Genomic DNA, 19,124 nt, shown 5'->3' with positions numbered 1-19,124 from the left:
CTCACCTTTACTCCTCAGGGCAAAGGCATGGATGATGCTGGCGCTGGTGGACGCTGGCAGACCGTAGTGGGCTGGGGACAAGTGTCCGTGTGAGGACGCCTGCCGCTCAGGAATCCCCGATGAAAGGCGGGTGGGCGTTGAAGATGTTAGCGAGGTTAACAGATTCGCTGCTGAAAGGAGAGAACAAAGCAGGACGTGTGGACCCCTCTGTAGGGGGACGGCATCGAGCCAGGCCTGGACAAGTGCTTGCTGGGTGAGTACGAGTGGATAGAGGAAGGCGGAGAATGGCCATCGGTGTCATTGAAGAGACTGAAGAGGCTTCCAGCCGCTACGCTGTCCTGCGTGATTCACGCAGATGCCGGTGGCCCTCTCTGCCTCTTCCCCAGCATAGCCGCCCTCCCAGACAGCTCTCTTTGTTCACAGTTCAGAGATAAAACAGGTGGCCCTTTTCTGATGCCTGCGCGTCCCGGCCTCTGAGGAGGCGTTTCTGGGCAGGTCAGGGGAAGAGTGTGTCACAGGCATCCACAAGGCTTTCCTGGAGTTGATGGAGAGCTGTGGCTCCCAACCACCTGCAGCAGAGGTGCGGGTCCCTGAAGGCCTATGGCCGGGAGATCTGTAAAGGACCGTTGTCAGAACATGCCCACATGCAGCCACAATGAAAGCATTTTCACTTCTGTGGGGCGTTCCAGAGCTATTCAGAGAGGCAGTGAGTGAGCATGGCCGAGGTGCTCATGTCTGGAGGGTAGAAGCTGCCTGACCACAGGCCACGGAGCAAGGCCTGCCTCGGACCAAAGGGGCAGCTGGGCAGCCTGGGAGCAAGAGGGTGCAGGAGCGGCATCAAAGAATGGGGCAGGACCTTCTGAGCAAGGGCTTCAGAGTAATACCAAGTAGCCAGCTATGCATGTCACCAAAGCTACCAAACAGGAGCTATGGCTGAAGATCAAAGGACCATTCGTAGAGTTTCATAGAAACAGTCATGAGGTGCTGGGAACTGGGCCTATATTGATGAGAGAGACATTGCTCTAATACTGTGGAACAAATCACCCCAAGATTTTAGTGACTCAGCCCGACAACAATTTGGTTTGCTCACAAATCTGCAATTTAGGTAGGCCTCGGTGGAGACCTCTCTGTTCCATGTGTTGTCAGCAGGAGAAGCTCAAGGGTTAAGGCCTGGAATTGTCAGAAACCTCATTTATTCATCTGTCCCATGGTTGATGCTGGGTATCAGCTGGCATCTCTCCACCTGGCTGACTAGGGCTTCCTCACAGCAAGCTGGGTCCCAAGAACAAGCATCCCAACAGTAGAAGGCAGAGGCTGTATCAGTTTTGTAATCTAGCCTGAAATGTCACACAACATCCTTCAACCACATTGATGGACCCACCCAGATTCAAGGGGAAGAAACATGCTCCACATCTTGATGGGGGACAGCAGCCTTCTTACACATAAGAGATGGGAGGTCCTGTTATACCCATTTTAGAGAATACAACCTGCATAGATGCCTCTGACCCCCAGGACCTTAGTGCCCAAAGCTTCCTGCAATCATCTGCCTGGATTATACTTTTTGTTTCCGTACATGAAGTACAGAGGTATCACATAAAGAAGAACTGAAACCTTCCTGAGGAAGCCAGGGAAGCCTTCAAGGAAGAGAGAGAATTTCTCTGATATTGGAGAAGGAGGAATTTGCCAGACAGTTCAGGAATGGGCAGGTAGGCTCACAGAACTGTGGAGCTGTGTGTTCATAGGCCAAAGTCAGCGTGGCCTATTTGGTAATCTGTCAGCAGCTGCCTGGTGGCTCCAAAGCTCAGAAGCAGAGCTTAGGGGCTGCAGTGTGGAAAGGGAGCTGAGGACTTGTCTAGAAGCTGCATTTGTACATACTGAAGCTACCTTTGCAGGGGGTGCACACACTTTATGCCTCGTCTGGGTCATTAGGCAGTAGTGGCTTTTGTTTGGTGGGGTGGGGGACAGCTGATGTAGGTGATGGGTCCCACGTACTTTGCCTGGTACAGCCTCCTTGAGGGTGTGGGTTATGCTTTGTATTTTGAAACCCCAGCACCTAGCACACTGAGCACCGGGTTGAGGCTAGCTGAACGAAGAACCATTTCTGGAGCAAAAGCGTTTGGGTATGGCAGGAGAGATGGAGCTTGCTGAGTGTACACGGTCTCTTGTCCTTGTAGCCAGACCTCTCGTGTCAGCCAAATAAACGTGAACAGGAGGTAATGTTAGAAGAAAAAGTATTTTCTGGAACCAGCCTCCAGACCTATCAGGAGTCATTTATTTCCTGCAAGTCACCTGTCTGTGCTTCACAGAGACTCTCAATGCGATCTGGAGACTGTGATCAGACTCTCCCTGGAACGCACAGGCGAACAAGAAGATTCATTCTCAGGAGCCTGTGGAAAATCAGAATCCCGCGCCGCTGCTCTGCACACACCTGTTCCATTTTGGGGGCGCAGGACATGGGGGCAGGTTGGATGCCAGTTATTTTTCATGACAATGCGGCCCAGGCAGTGGGAGAAAAGCTAGGGGCGAGAGAGGAGCACAGGGTAATAGAGGGGAAAGGATGGCCAGAAGGGAGCGGCCAGAGCAGGCGGTGCTGGGAGCTGAGGGAAATGAAGCATGTCCGACTCCCTGCCCGGCATGGAGGCAGGTAATCTATAAATCTAATTTCAGCCTCACTACCAAACCCTGGAGCATAGCAGCGTTAATTGATGTATTTGCTGCTTGATAAAATTGAAAAGTGGGCCATCAGTTCCGTCCTGCAGGTCCATCTTCTGGGAGGTAGTATACTTTTAAGATCACCATTCAGAGAAGAAAGGAAAAGGCTTAGTCTTCAATTTGTGCACCTGCTTCCTCCCCGACCCCCACTGGTCCTTTCACACCAGACGTGGTGGCTTTGGAGAGTGACCACAACTCCAGCTCTGGATGGGTGTCTCAGAGGCTCTGGGCATCGAGGGTCCAGGGAGCACATCGGAAAGGGCTTCTCCCAGTCTGCTCACTGCTCCTCACTCATTGCAGGACTCAGAATTCTTCACATTCTGGAGGGATTGGAAACACCATTATTCTTTAACCACACATTCAGTGGGTTCATAATTATCCATTTTTTAAAAAATGTCTGTGCCATGGGTTAGGTAGACTGCAAATCCATAATTAAACATTTCCTCTTGGCACTCAGATTCAGGGGATTCAACCTGGTAGCTCTTCCACAATCTTAGGCACAAGCCCTGAAGCCCTCCTCAATGCCTTATGCCTCAGCCAAGAAGGTCGACCTGCTCCATAAGGCCTTCGTGGCTAAAGCTTGGCCTTGTGGTTACTGCTGGTTCATTCACAGATGGTCATAACTGGAAGACTCTTGGGAGTCACTGAGCAATGTCAAATGGGGACACTTATCATTCATGGGATGCTCATTCATGGGCCAGAGCTAGAGGACAGCAAGCCAGTTGTCAGAAAGAGAATACCAGGTTGCAAGTTCTGAGACTGAGGCCCAGCTTTGGGCTCTGCTATGAGTCACCCTGTGGCCTTGAGCAAATCCGTTAACTCAATTTCCCAATCTATAAACTAAAGGCATTGAGCTGGATGATCTTGAAAGGGCTCTTTCAGGTTAAAAAAAAATCTATGATTCATTTTCTTCAGACAAATCAAATAAGGGTTTCATTTCCTGAAGTGGGTTTGTCAATGAAAGTTGAAATACCTAAATCCTTCCTGGCTAATAAAAGGGCCAGCAAGTGGCTTCAGTGAATTTGCAGAAAAGCAATTTCAGCAGAAAGCACTTCATGAAGGGAAGAAAGTTTAAATCACTTCACCCAGCCTGTATTTCTTCTACAAACTGTGTTTTTACCATGTGCTCAGCACAGAATCACATCCTTTCCCAAAGTTCTAAGAAATCTGTTTTTCTTTTTCTGTCTTATTTATCTTTGTATGCTGATGCTCATATCTCTGAAAGTTCTTTCTGGGGAGTTTATATCAATGAAGTGATATAATGAACATAATGAACATAAAACAGCTGGACATGTCAGAAAATCTTAATATGTTTAGATCTCTAAGTTTCCAAGATTATGGACGCAACAGGTATGACTGTCTTATCATGATACCTGATTCTCCTGCAGATTCTAAAGAAAATGTGTTGTAGAGTCAGCATTTTCCAGTGGAAAAGGCACTGGACAGGAATTATAAAAGATTCAGATAAAGTAGCACATTTGTGGACATGTTTCTACTTTCTCTTTCTATGGCCATGGCAGACATCATTAATCAATCATAGATCTTCTTCCTACAAAGCTTATACACAGACTTCTCCACACAACATTTGAGGCAGCCATTACCGATTGATAAAAGATGAAATGTAAATGGAGAAGCAATTTGCTGTTTGGACTTAGATTCTTGTTATAAGTCAAAAATCACACAGAGTGATTTAAGGCTGATCACTTAAACTTTCTGGACTTCCTTTATCTTCTCTATAAAAACAATGTAATATTGCCTGCCTTGCCTACTCCACAGGACTGGAGTTAAGGATGAAAACGTATTCCATGAAGTATGACTTGCCATTCAAAGGCCAAGAAGGGAAGAAATCAGAGTTTGTAGATTAATTGATCCTAATTTCAGGCCTGCATTATTAGTTCCTACTACAGTTAGGGTGGGGATGATTATTACAGATGCCAAACTGCTGAGCTCAGAATGCCCTGTGAACTAGGCTCTCTGAGGGCAGTGATCCTAGGATGTCTGCCCCACACACCCAGGAAACCAGGAGGACCCTGCAGTCCTCGTCCAAGGTGTCCTCCGTCTCTCTCACCAGGCATCTGGGAGTCATGGAAGAGCTGATTTGTGAGACATTATGGCCTTGCTGATAATTCCAGCAGTCATTGCTGCTGTCTTAGTATTCATGGGGCACTGAGCTAAGCCCTCCACATGTATTATCTCATTTAACCTTGAATCTCAAATCTCAGGAAGAATGGGCACACTGTTCTTATTTTACAGATGTGGGAATCACTGTTCTGGAGGTTAAATAACTTGCCCAAGAGCATGCAGCCAGTGAGAGACCCAGCCCAGACCCACCATGGTGTGTCTGGCTCCAAAGCCTGAACTTTTCATCACTTTTTGCCCTTTGTCAACACCAGAATCTATAAGATGACTGATCTAAACATTCAAACAAATCAGAAAATGAAGCAGCTCAGTGAAGTCTTTCATGACTTAAAGTAGAAACATAGACACAAATCTGCAAACGCTTTCAACACTGCTCTTGGCAAAGTTGCTTCCAACCAGCTTCAGTGCCCTCGCCAACATCTGTCTACAAGTGGGCTTCTGTAGGGAGACATTTATTTTTAACCACATTGTTGTCGCCACTTACAGAGGAGAAGGAACAAACTGAATTGAAAAAATCTGACCCTTGGGACTTGTGGCTGAAATATATTTTCTAATATGCGGAAGTCGCATGACAACTTTCTGGAGAGGCAGATCCCCAGAGACCTACTTAGAGGAATGATGGTGCTGGGGAAATCTGGGCTAGCTTCTCAAGGAGATGTGGAGTGAAGTTCATTAGTGAGCAAGATTTGCATCACTCACGGCACATCCAGCTCTGGCAGATGGGCACCATGTGCTGAAAACCAATCAGTTTCCAAAAAGCAGCTCTGCACTTTCTTTTGGAGTTGGTTAGAGGCAAATATTGCAGAGGAAGAATTCTGGGCAGATTGGGAGGTGGTTAAGGTTTGAGTGAGGACTTGGAACTTGGAGTATGTCAAACTCACTGTGTTTGGGGGTCCTCCTTCTGGTGGGGGTTGGGGGCTCAGGAAGGAGTGGAGGGAGTGCCAGTTTGCTCCACTCCTGCAACTGAGCGAGGAGCATAACCAACCCTCGGGCTTGCAATCTTGCATGAGAAACAAAGTCTTCAACAATTCATGCTACCGTTGTTAGACTTTTCAATTGTTGGAATTTTTTCCCTGATAAATAGTGTATTTTTATAACAGCTCTTTTATTTTTCTTTACTTAGTTTTGCATAAAAAATTACTTTTTCAGGAGCTCATGCATAAACGATGTGTCCCATACATATTAGTGAGATAATGCATGTGAGTGCATTGGGTGCCATCTCACAGACAGTAGGTGCTCAATAAATGGGAACTCCTCACACTATTTATGCTTCCTGCATTTCACAGGAGGACCCTGGGGCAGAGGGAGGGACTGCCTTGCCCAGGGTCTGTGTTCAGCAGTAACTGGACTAGCCCAGGGTGCCCCGCCTCCTCCCCCCTCTCCCCCACTCAGAGCATCTCAATGCCTGGGCCATACTCTGCTTACACAATACAACTCATAACCCTTTAGGGAGCAGCTGGGGCTGGACTAGTTGGGAAAATGTGTTCTTGGCAGCATTGGCCCAAGGTGCACTGATGTAACCAGTGTGGGCAGAGCCCAGACTCAGGGGCTTTGGGGAGGTGGAGGAAGGCACACATTCACTCACAGAAGAGCCTGTCCTCTAACCATGGAGGAGGGAGGCCATCCAGGTAAGAAACTGTGATTGGAGAGAAGGCAGCACTTCAGGTTGGCAGGAGGAGGGGTAGCAACAGTTCCCATTCACTGGGAGAGTCCACGAGCCAGACACGGTGTGTGCGCTTCTCCTGACCATCCAGCCCTCTGAGACGGTGTGTGCGCTTCTCCTGACCATCCAGCCCTCTGAGGCAGGTGTGTTATCCACTGTCAAGCAAGACACCGTAAACATTTAATTCTGGAGACAAGAAGAGATGTACCAGCCATTCATTCAGCATATGTTTATCGAGCTACATCTGTCTACTCAAACATTCTCAGCACTGGGAATGCTATGGTGACTGCAAGAGGGAGGGTTCTTGTCTCAAAGAGCTTAGAGTCAAGTAGCAGAGACAGACAGACAGACAGACACACACACACACAAAACTAAACCTTGTGATACATGCTAAGAAGGAAAATAAGAGCATGCACTGAAGGATAGTAGTAAGAAAGTGCTAATTATGTGGGGGGGGGGACTGGCTACAGAGACGTCCTCTCTGAGGGAGTGACATTTAAGTGGAGACCTGAAGCAAGTAGGTGTTGATTGTGGGGAAAAGACAGAGGGAACAGCCTGTGTAAGGGCCCTGAGGCAGGAAGGGCTTGGCCAGGGAGAGGACTGAAAAGTCGCCAATCACTGTGGATTTAGCACAGGAGTGCAGGACAAAGTGGCATAAGGTGAGGCACTAGCTGATCCCATGGGGCCCCGTGGGCCACACTTTCCCCTAATACAGTGGGAGGCCATTAGAGCGCTTCAGTGACGTGACCTGATTTCCGTCTTACGAGGATGGCTCTAGCTGCCCTTAGAGAATGGATTGGGACGGGGGAAGGTGGAGGGAGGCTGTTACAGGTGATGGATGATGATGAGTTGGTTAGAATGGTGGCAGTGAAGCTGGAGAGGACTGGATGGCTTTGAGATGTCATTTGGAGATGAAATCCACAAGACTTGGCAAGGAGAAGGCAGAGTGTTCAAGGAGAGGGAGGAGAATGGGAGTCGGAAGGGAGAAGGCAGTGGGGCCCTGGCACCTCAGCTTCTGCTTAACCACTGAAGCCCATCTTGATCTGGTTGCCCTTGGTGTCTTATTACAGCAAAATGATGGACAGTTCACGGTGATCCAGCTGGTGGGGATGCTGAGGGGCATTGCTGCGGGCATGAAGTACCTGGCCGAGATGAACTACGTGCACCGGGATCTGGCTGCGAGGAACATTCTGGTCAACAGTAACCTGGTGTGCAAGGTGTCTGACTTTGGCCTTTCCCGCTACCTCCAGGACGACACCTCAGACCCCACCTACACCAGCTCCTTGGTGAGTCCTTCTGTGTCTTCTCGGGTCAAAGTATGACAGGGGTGAAAAGTGGCTGCTCATGGCAGGGACCCATGGCGGACCATACTGGGAGGGACTGGGACCAGAACTCATCTATCCACTGGGGGGAGCCAGGTGCTGGGCAGACCATTCATCTAGGAGAAATTACAGTAGCTGTTTGTCCAGGCAAGCGTTGGGGCATAAGCTGTGAGAAAGGGTCGGTGTCTCCTCTGAAGCCATGCTCTTCCTGGCTCATGAAGAGGACATTTTGGAAAGGATGATTTGGGGGAATCCAAACATTTGGACAGTGGCATTGGAGACAGCTGTCAGCAGGGAGTGGGCTGCAGCTGGGTTGAGCACTGTGATACCAGGTAGACTCCTGGTCCTCTTCTCTTTCCCTATCACTTCCAGAAAGCTTTAAGTACCATCTACATGATGAGTACTCTCAAATTTGTATTTCGTGCTCAGCCTCCCTCTCTACTGCCCAAGCAGCGTAATCATCTGTGTCCAGCTGCCTAGTTCACACAATTCCCTTTAGAACTTTCACAGGTCCAAAATAGAGCTCTTGATTTACTCTCCAATTTCCCCTCCCCCATCTCTTCAAATCAGTGGTTGCACCATTCAACTAATGACTGAAACCTAGGAATCAGTCTTGAGTTCTCTCTGTGCCTCCCCATCCCTGTCCAATCCCTCAGCTACTCCTATAGGTTTCTATAAAGTCTGTCCCTTTCTTCCCACCTCTGCTGTGCACCCACCCTATTTCAAAGCACCATTCTCTTTCACCTGGACTGTTACAGTAGCTTCCTAGTTAGTCTCCCTGGTTTCCCTTTGTCTTCTTACATCTATTCCCAACAACATCCAAAGTGATTGATCTTCCAACTTACCTACCTACCTATATTCCTTAAGCTTGCAGAAGCAATACATAATTATCAAAAAAATCAAAACAATACAGAGGAGAGGAAAGACTAAGTCAGAACGTACAATTCCCTTGAAGCAAGGGTTGGTAAATGTTTCCTAAAGGGCCATATAGTAAATATTTTAGACTTTGCTGGCCAAGAGACCAAATGAGTATATTATGCACATGATTATATAACCATTGAAAATGTAACCCTTTAAAAATGTATGAACACCACCCTTAGCCCATGGGCTGTAAAAAACCAGGTGACCTGCCAGATTTGGTACTTAGGTCATAGTTTACCAAGCCCTGTCCTGAAGCATCAGTTTCAACAATTAGATGTGTCTGCATTCACACTTTTCTCTTTGTTCAAAAATTTGAAAATTTTTATTTTATAAAAATGGGATCATACTATGCCTATTTCTCTGTGTCTTGTGTGTCTCTTGGGGATTCTTACTACAGGTTGCTGCTTTGAAAGTCTGTAAACATTCACACTCCACTAGGGTTGTACAGTGCTCATCTTCCAACATCCTCACCAGAATTGAAAGTAATCAATATTTTAAAATTTGCTAATCCAAAGGTGAAAAATGATACCTCATTTTGTTTTAATTTGCATTTTCAACTGACTGCTGGAGATATTACTGTCTTTTTGCACAGTTACTGGGATTCATGTGTCTTCTTTTGTTAATTATCTGTACATGTATTTACCTATTTTTCTATTGGGTTATTTTCTTGTTTCTTAGAAATTTATAGGAATTCTTTTTATGTTAGAGATGTTAACCCTTTTTCTGCCATATATGATACAATTAGTTCCTTCACCTTTTTCTGTACAAAAAAAATACAATTCTTTTTTTTTATTCAAAAGAATACAATTGTCCTTTTGATATTGTTTATGATATCTTTTGGCTTGCAAAACTGGTTCATATTCATTTAGTCAAAAATATCTGTCTTTTCCCCTACTTATTGGATTTTCTGGTTTATTCTAAAAGTTCTCAGGGTTATAAAATGCCTTTTGAAGGGGGTTGTCCTATATCTAAATAGTTAGTACACCTGAAATGTATTTATTTTTCCCAAGTTTTTAGTTTGAAAAATTTCAAGTGTACAGAGACCTTGATAGAATTTTGCAAAAGACAGCCATATTCTCACCACATAGATTCTAGAATTAATATCTTGCTATGTTTGCTTTATTATATAACTATTTAATCCATCCCCCTGTCTATTCATCACTCCATCTGATTTTGTTGATGCTTTTCCAGATAAGTTGCAGATATTAGTACACATCACCCCTAAATGCTTCAGCATACACATATTTAATAAGAGTTAAATATTTGTTTATAGTTCTATCCTTGATTAAGGTAAAATTTGCATATAAAGAAGTGCACAAATCATAAGTGTACACTTACAGAGTTTTAACAAATGCATGCAACTGTGTGACCTGAAATCCTATCAAGATAAAAAACATTGTCATCATACCAGGAAGTTCCCTCCTGTCCCTCCCCTGCCCCACACCCAGAGGCACCCACTGTTCTGATTTTTTTTCTACCATAGGTTTGTTTTGCCTGTTCTTGAACTTCACATAAGTGGAATCAGGATGCTCTTTGTGTCTGGCTGCTTTCTCTTAGCATTCTGTGTGTGAGATTCATTCCTATTGTTGTGTGCAGAAGTAGTTTGATTTTATTTACTGTAGCATTCCATTGTTTATTTATCCATTCTCTTGTTGATAGACACCAGGGCTATTCTCAAATATGTTTTTGAATATGTGTTAGGACATATATTCTTACCCTGTTTTCATACAGTTGAATAGATAATTATACCAACACCATTTATTGAAGATATTTTCCATATTTTATTGAATCACATGTCATCCTTGTCATATGTTAAGTTCCTTACATAAACTATGTTTTGATTCTCCAATCTGCTCCACTGATCAACTTAAATTCTTATGCCCAACCATATTGTTCTAATTATAGTAACTTTATCAGAAGTTTTACTATATGATTACAGGAATTTTAGCAAAAGTTTTACTGTTTGGATAAAATAAGTTATTCTTCATTTTTCTTTAAAAAAAATTCTTGGCTCTTTTCAGATACCATTTTTTTTCAATTTAAGATCACTTTGTCTGGTTCCAAAACATGCAGTGATACATATACACTCACATGTGGATTTTGACTGCAACTCTACTCGACATTTGGAAGGACTAACATTTTAATGACCCTGAGTCTCCTAAATTATAATGTGAGTCAAACATACAATCTCTATATGTCTTACATTGAAAGTTTCTTAAGTGAAATATTTCCCACATTACTTTCCTGCACACATTATTTAGATCATTTGCTGTGATTTTGTGTTTCTTCTAAATGATGAAGCTTATAAATGAAACCTAACAGCTTTCAGGATCCTTCACATTTTATCATATTATTCTCCCATGTTTTGCCTTTTATTCAAAATAGAGAAAATTATCATGTTTGCTGATTAAACTATTGATATTTCTAAAAATGCAATTTATTCACATGAAAAATATTTATTGATCATCTGCTATGTACCAATCCTGGGCTACAAGCTAGAGGCACAATTAGGATTGAAAAGAGGCAGCATTACTATTCTCACATTACTCACACTCGAATGAGGAAAAGGAAGATTAATCAGACACATACACAAATAAGTGCATAATTGCCAGTTGAGATAAGAGCCACTGTGTTCTGTGAGAGCATGAAGAAAATAATAAATAAGAAAAATAGCCTGACTAGATCTAGGGGAATTAAGGAGGGCTTCCAGAGAAGATGGTGCTCCAGCAGAGATTTGAAGAATAAGTCACCCAAATGAATGGGGCAGGTTAGAGCACTGAGAAACATAAGCAGCACATACAAAGGCTCTGTGTCAAGAGGGAAGGCAGAATTTTAGAGGAGCTGAGAGAGGACTCCTGTGCTTGGCATTTGGAGAAAGAAGGGAAAGTGACCAAGGAGATCAGCAGTACTTACATCGAGCAGGGTCTCCTAGACGCTTGTGATGGAATTTACCTCCTTAGAGTAATGAGAAGTCATTCAAGGGCTCTGTGTGGTGTGGGGGTGGGTGGTGGGAGGGGTGTACACAGGTGCACACACATGACCCAAAGGTCATGAATTTGCATTCTAGAAAAATAACCTGGTTTTTCTCTTGCTTTTCCTTTCCAATATCTTCCTTCCCTTCTTTATAAACAAAACAAACAAAAAAACTTTCTTGGCTTTCTTCCTTCTTTCTTTCATCCAAAAGTCATTTGGCTAGCCCAATCAAGGTAGATGTCCTGATCTAGAGAGGCAAGCCCTAGCAGGGATCAGGACCCATGGGTGAGGGGGCTGGAAGGCCAGCATTATTGGAAGATTAGCTATAGACAGAGATATTGAGAAATATATTGGAGACAATGGGAGCTTTTGGTAAAGGAGGTACAAATATGGAAAGCATGAAAGCTAGAATGAATTATGTGATGTTGAATTGGAATTAAAGGTATCTGTGAGAACTTGTGGTTTTCAATATATAAGGAGATAGAGAAATAAATAAAAGCTGAGAGTGCCTGTACACAATGGTACCTGTGTAGCAAAAAGTACACCTGGCACTCATATCTTGTATTATGCATTCTCTTCTATACTAAAAGCACCCAGGACTCATTAAAGAAATGGCCCCTTCCAGGGCCTGGGCAGGAGAAGTATTAGATGAGCCCAGTACATCTTAATGTGACAGAAAGTAAGAAAGTACTCAAAGAATGATGGGAATATGTCAAAAGTACACAATACCCAGGATAAAGGGCTTCCCAATGTCCAAATATAGTATAAAATGAACCTCAAAATATATACTGATGGTAACAGATTATAACCTATTGAATAAGATAGTAACTATGGAGTCCACACTGATAAATGAATAAATAAGAGAAGAGAAAGCTTTTCCTAATAGAGGAAAGAATGGTGTTATTAGAAAAATCACTATTTGGTGACCAACAGATTAATAGTTAAGAAACATGTTAATACTTGGGGTGAAACGAGAGAGAACGGGGACTTTACATAGCCTCAAAGTATTTGCCCCAAAATATTAATTACAAAAGGGGAGAAAGTAACTTTACAGAGTAGTCTGGTAATACCATCTGAATCAAAGATTAGAGTTCACACCACCAATAACAGACATTGTGTGCCACTGAGAGTATGCAGTGAAAGAACATAGCATTTCAGATACTCTGTTCAAAATGTATAACTTGGATCTTATCACGAGGAAAACTCAGACTAATTAAAATTGAGATACATTCTATTAAATGCCTAACCTGTGATCTTAAAATTTCAAGGTCATGAAAGTTAAGCAGACCGCCAACTATTCCAGATCGGAGGGCAGTAGAGAGGCATGATAAGCGGGTGATATTTACATATGATCCCTAAGAGGGCATTTCTGTGACAGTTGTTAAGAATTTGAATGGAGTATCTGAATGAGGAGTGTATAGGCATTCTTTATAGTATTCTTGAAACTTTTCTAGATGTTGAAACTGTCTCAGAATAAAATATTTTTTAAAAAACATTTACCCTGGCTGAAGTGTAAAGGACAGATGGGGGAGGCAAGAGTAGAAGCAAGATGTGTCAGGAGGCCATGGGCAGTGGGAGTGAATGAAGCCCAGGGGGATCAGGGGAGAAACGTGGAAAAGACCTGAGAGTGGGTGATGCTTAGGGGTGAGGGTAACAGAGGTCCAAGGATGACACCTGGTATCTGGACTGTGTCTCTGGATGGATGTTAGTGCCATTCCCTGAGAATGGGGATTCTGGAAAGGAACTGGTTGGAGGAATAGAAGGATTGGGACTAAATTGTGGGTTTAGTTTAAAGCAGAGTCTCTCAAATTTTGGTGAGTATCAGGTTTACCTGGAGAGCTAATAAGGAACACAGAGTAACAGACTCATGAAGTTGAATAGAATCTGGGCCTTGGCATTTTCACCAAGATTTCCCAGATAATTCTGTTACAAAATTTGTAAGACACTTGTTTAGAATATTTTGACTTTTATGTGCTGGTAGGATATCTAAGTAGAGCTGCTGAATAGGCGGCTGGAAATCTGGGTTTGGAGCATGGAGGACAAGTCCAAATGACGATGTGTATTCAGGAGTCATCAGCATAAAGACAAGAATCAAAACAGGGCGTGTAAATGTACTTGACTTGGAAGAGATAGAGTGGGCAAAGGACCTCGTTCTGGGCATGAAGAAGCCCAACACTGACCAATACAGATGTCTGTAAAGCAGGAAGCATGGATGTCCAACTGTCCCTTTCCCCCAGAGAGGCAATTACTAAGAATTGGCTGTAAATCCTACCCCCTCACTTTGCAGAGGAGGGATCGAGGCCCGGAGTGGTCAAATGAGTTACTCAGTCACATAGGTTGTCAGTGCAGCTTTGGCCCTTCAGTTCAGGTTTCCAGACTCTGAGTCCAGTGCTCGGGACACCATGGCTTCCTCTCTGGCCCCACAGTGTGCCAGACTCCCTGCTCAACTTGGGTCATTTGTGATATCCCAGAAAGCCTATTTCTCTTTCTTTCTTTCCCCTTTTCTTCTCCCAAATCCAGCAAAGGATTGTCATCTTTGCCAAATGGCTCTGCTGGCCTTTGGGCAATACACACAGAGGTCAGGCCATATTGCCTCGCCCCCACCTCATCTTCAGGCAGAGGTGGGCAGGCTGTTAACTTTCATTTATCTATTGATTTCTTTTCAGCTCTACTTCTTTACATTTTTTAATGGTTACTCTAGGATTTATATATATAAACACAAATATAAATATAAATAGTGACTTTTTCTCTGTTTGCTTTCAAGATTTTCTCATTATCTTTGGTTTTTAGCTTGACTATGATGTGCCTGGTCATGCTTTTTTCCCCTAATTTATCTTGTTTGAGATTCTCTCAGCTTCTTAAATCTGTAAATTTATGTCTTTTACTATTTTGGGGGAATTGTTCAGCTGCAATTCTTCAAATATTATTTGCTGTCCCCTTTTCCCTCCTTCTAGGACTACAATTACCTATGTGTAAAACTTGTGAAATTGTCCCACAGGTTCTTGAGGCTCTGTTCATTACTTTCCCCATTTTTTTCTCTCTTTCTCAGATCTATCTTTAAATTCATTGATTCTTTCATTTGCTACCTCCATTCTTCTAAGAAAAGTCCCTCAAGAGACTTTTTTTTGATATTGTATTTTTTAGCTCTATACTTTCTTATGAATCTTTCTTTTATACTTTCCAATTCTCAGCTGAGATGTCTTTTTTTTTTAATTCATCATAAGCATATTTTTCTTTACCCTGTTGATCATAGCCATAATAGCTGCTATTGTAAGTCTGGGTCATCCTGGGATTGGCATCTTTTTTTCCAATGAAAATGGATCACATTTCTCTGGCTCTTTGTATGTCTAGTAGTTTTGGATTACATGTGTTGTGAGTGTTGTATATGTGATGTAGAGACTCTGAATTCTATTACACTGATCCAAAGAGTGTTGCTCTTTTTGATTTAGCAGGAAATTAACATGTTATACTCAACCTGCAGACTCTGTCATGTCTGCAGTGGGCAACAGCTCAGATTTCAGTTCCTGTGGTTTTCAATCTGTCTTATACTTGCATGGTTTAGGAGTCAGCCAGAGAACTGGCAAAAGTTTATACCCAGAAGTTGGAATCCCATTTCCCTGGTTCTCTTGTGTCCAGGGATTCTTTCCCAACTTTCCATCATCCCTGATTATCCAGGACTCCTTCACTTGGTTTCTCCAGCCAAAAAGATGGTAGGTTTTTCCACTAGAGTTTTAGCCATTGGGTGGACAGCTGCCCCCAGGGCAAAACTGCAAAAAGTAAAACTCACCTCATGCTGCTCAGTTTCTGGAACCTTCAGGTAGTTTTTCCTTTCTTTTCTTTATTCTTTCCTGTTCTCTTCTCTTGTACTTTGTTGTTATTTGCTGGAGAGTCTGTTTGTTAGAAGCATGCTCTTCCACACCAGAAGTGGAACCTTCAGCTTATTACCATAATCAGCAGGTCCGTAAGACAGCCCTTAAGCCTACTCTACTCTATCTTAACTTCCTTATTCATGCAGTTCATTCAAGATCTTTTAAACGTCGTCACCTTCTAATACAACTTGTTTTACTTTATAGGTGGAGACCCCAGTCGTAGCTATTAAAGTTTTCTAGTTTTTCCTACTAGACCCTCAGTCTTCATCTCTTATTCTGTCTTAATTCTCCGCCATGCTTCCCCCAGGTCTTCCTTCTCTATTTTAAATGGCTATTTCTAGCCCCAAGAGCATTTCCTTCCCATCAGGCTCCTGGAATAATGAACAGATAGAATTTGCTCCTTTGTGCTTTTCTATGACTGGAATAAACCCACTAAAATAAGGAGGAATTCTGAACTGCTCCTAACATTCCAGAGAGACAGATCAGTGAGCTGGGCTGGGCTTTAATACCTGTACAAGTTATATAACTTTCTTTTTGGCAGGTGTATTTCTGAGTACTGTTATGGGTGTTCAAAATAACATTTCTATGTGTCTTAGTCTACTCAGGCTGCTCTAACAAAATATCATAGGCTAGGTGGCTTAAATAACAGACATTTATTTCTCCCAGGTCTGGAGAAACTGGAAGCTGGGAAATCCAAGATTAATGTGCTGGCAAATTTAGTTCCTGGTTGGAGCCCTCTTACTGGCTTACAGGTGGTCGCCTTCTTGTTGGGTGCTCACATGGCAGAGAGAGATAGAGACAGAGAGAGAGGCAGAGACAGAGACAGAGAGAGCAACAACTCTGGTCTCTTTTCCTCTTCCTGTAAAGACACTGATCCCATCACGGGGGCCCCACCCTCATGACCCCCTCTAAACCCAATGACCTCCCAAAAAAAAGGCCCAACCTCCAAATTGGGGGTTAGGGTTTCCACATATGAATTTTGAAAGGACACACTCATTCAACCCATAACACCGTGCCTGTGTTAAAGACCAGTGCTCCGTGTTTGACTTCACAGGTAACATGCTGGTTATTACTGGTCCTGTCTCCTGTTACCAAGGGAAAAAAAGGCACACATATCAGGGAAAGTGCCACCTCTTTGCTTAACTCTGCATTTGTGGCTCACATACACATTCACACACCTGACCGTAGCCCTTTCTCAGCTCACACTGGTGGACAGAGCCCCAACAGGGTCCCACAACCCTCTCTGCGTCGCAGCTTTTTCTGCTGGTTGAGTCAAAGGCTCTGCTCCAGCACGCCTTGCTTTCTTTTCTGATCAGTAGGAAGAGGCCCCAGCCGGTCCCTTTGTGAGCAAAATCTTTGCTTCTTCGTATTCAGCCAGGTTCCTTCTGCTAAAGTAGTGTCAACTTTCCCATCCTTCAAAGCCCCAGGCTGTCTCTCTAAGAAGTCTCTGACCTTGCCCATGCCTTCCTTCAACGCTGCTCCTGGCAGACCTCCGTATTTTATCCTGAAGCGCACTCTGTCTTCAAGGCGCCTCTGATCTCCCCCAGCCCCTAACCCTTTGCTCCTCCTGCCTCTCAGCCCTCCTGTCTCAGTCCCCGGCTCCTCCCACACCCGGTGTTTTTCTGGTGTTTCTGCGCTTCTGAGGCTCCCTTCCTTCCAAGCCTGCCAGTGCCTCCCTCCTCTTTGCTTTCTCTGTTCTAATGTCTGCTGATGTTCCCTGCCCACTCTGTCCCCCTCTGGGGAAGCTCAAATAGAGCTGCTTCTTGGGCATCTGCCCCTCCTGGCAGGAAGCAGAAGCCATTTTCTCAGGCGATTCACCAGCCGCTCCTTGTCCTGCCTTGATCTCCCTGCCTGCTCAGCTTTCCCTCACATACTGCCCTCACTTCACTCAACAACTGCCTGGGCCAGCTCCGGGACAGCTCAGCTGGTCCTTCCTCTAGAAGCTGCCCCATCTGCATTAGACTCATTTCTTGAGCTTCCCCAGGGGCACTGGACACGGAGGGTCCACCGTCCCCATGGGACAAGGGTCAGACTGTCCCGCAGGGACATCTCTGTGAGCACCTGTCCCACTGGCTCATCCTGAACCTGTTGGGGAAACCAGGCCTGCCCCGCACGTGCTCTGCAGAGGCCCTTGTTCCCCTGTGATGAATTTCAGTCACCCTGTAGCCATGGCGGCAAGACCCTGTCTCATCCTCCCCCATTATTCCCATGAATTATTGTCTCAGCTGAAGCCTCCTATCTCACCATGTTTCTGGGAGGGAGCATCCATTCTAGCCACGATCGATTCCCTGCTGAAGTCTCCAGGGCCTTTCCTTTCACAAAAACATTGACCTTTATTCTATGATATTATGCTGCCCATGTCTTCAGCAATGTGGGCTGGGAAGGTGGCAAAAGATCCCTTCTAGAACTCTCTCCCACTCTGGGGTAGCCAAATAGTTCTATGGTAGGAAGATGCAGGATTTAGTTTCACACTATGCTCTATAAATCTGGCCTTTGGTCTCCTCATCCATACGATGGGATTGGGAAGAGTTGTCAGATGCACGGGACCCCCTGTGATAAACGGGAAACGTAGGTCCTGCTCTGGTTGCAGCGTCTGTGATTATTGTGGGTGCTGCCACGAGTGCACCCCGGGCTCTCAGAATCCACACCCCACGGCGACGGACCCCCAGGTATACATTTTCAAGGCTAACTGGTAAAAACGATTGTGACTTTCCCTCTTCTTACTCACTCCAAAACAGAAAACAATAAAGCAGAAAGCTTCCAGAAGCCCAGGATATTTTGTGAATATTTTGATATTCACAAAGGAAGATAGGGCCCTCGTGACAGGATCCCCATGGAAGAATTTTGAAGAAGACTTCTCAGGAGAGAAGAGGGGAAAAGGCAGTTAAGATTATTGTGTCTAGGGAATTCCCTGGTGGTCCAGTGGTTAAGACTCAGCGCTATCACTGCACTGGGTTGGGTTCGATCCTTGGACCAGGGAACTAAGATCCCACACGCTGCAAGGCGCGATTGTGCCCATTGAAACCTGTGGTTCTCACACTTCCTTGTGCCCCAGGATCCCCTGGAGTGCTAGGAAAGTGGAGGTTTCTGGGCACTGCCCCCATGGTTTCTGATCAGTAGGTCTAAGGTGGGGCCCAGGAATATGCATTTCATACAAGAACCCAGATAATGCTGATATCACTAGTGCTGGACTGCACTTTTAGCATGACTGCATTGAAACTATTTTAGGGAGCATAAATTCACTCACAAACCTGCGTTGCAAGAAAGGTCAGTTATTTTTCAAAACTCAAGGTAAATCTGACACTGAGTCCCCATCCTGTCAGACTAGAAAGGAAAATGTATTTTCAGACATCCTGGAGCGTTTCCTCTCTCCCCAAGCCCGAGGGATTATCCAGGTCCTGGGGCCACACTGGGGCACCATGTCTTTGCAGGGACTAGAGCCCCTCCGCCTCTGGCCCAGCATCACCTGTGTCTGAGGAGGCAGGGAGGGCACAGCGCCCATAGGTGTCCCCACCACAGAGCCCC

The 19,124-nt window shown here is 44.6% G+C and overlaps 1 protein-coding gene across 1 annotated transcript in view; it reads left to right on the top strand.

The window, feature by feature from the left end:
• EPHB1 (EPH receptor B1) overlaps positions 1 to 19,124 on the top strand; it is a 298,646-nt gene that overhangs the window by 246,532 nt on the left and 32,990 nt on the right. The window contains exon 12 of the mRNA XM_060098903.1: positions 7,585 to 7,800. Coding sequence (XP_059954886.1) covers positions 7,585 to 7,800 — 216 coding nt within the window. The remainder of the gene's footprint in view (positions 1 to 7,584; positions 7,801 to 19,124) is intronic.

Source organism: Mesoplodon densirostris, chromosome 5, assembly GCF_025265405.1.
Source record: "Mesoplodon densirostris isolate mMesDen1 chromosome 5, mMesDen1 primary haplotype, whole genome shotgun sequence".
Taxonomy (NCBI): Eukaryota; Metazoa; Chordata; class Mammalia; order Artiodactyla; family Ziphiidae; genus Mesoplodon; species Mesoplodon densirostris.
Note: the sequence above shows the minus strand (reverse complement) of the source record. Positions and strands in the feature narration are given on the sequence as shown.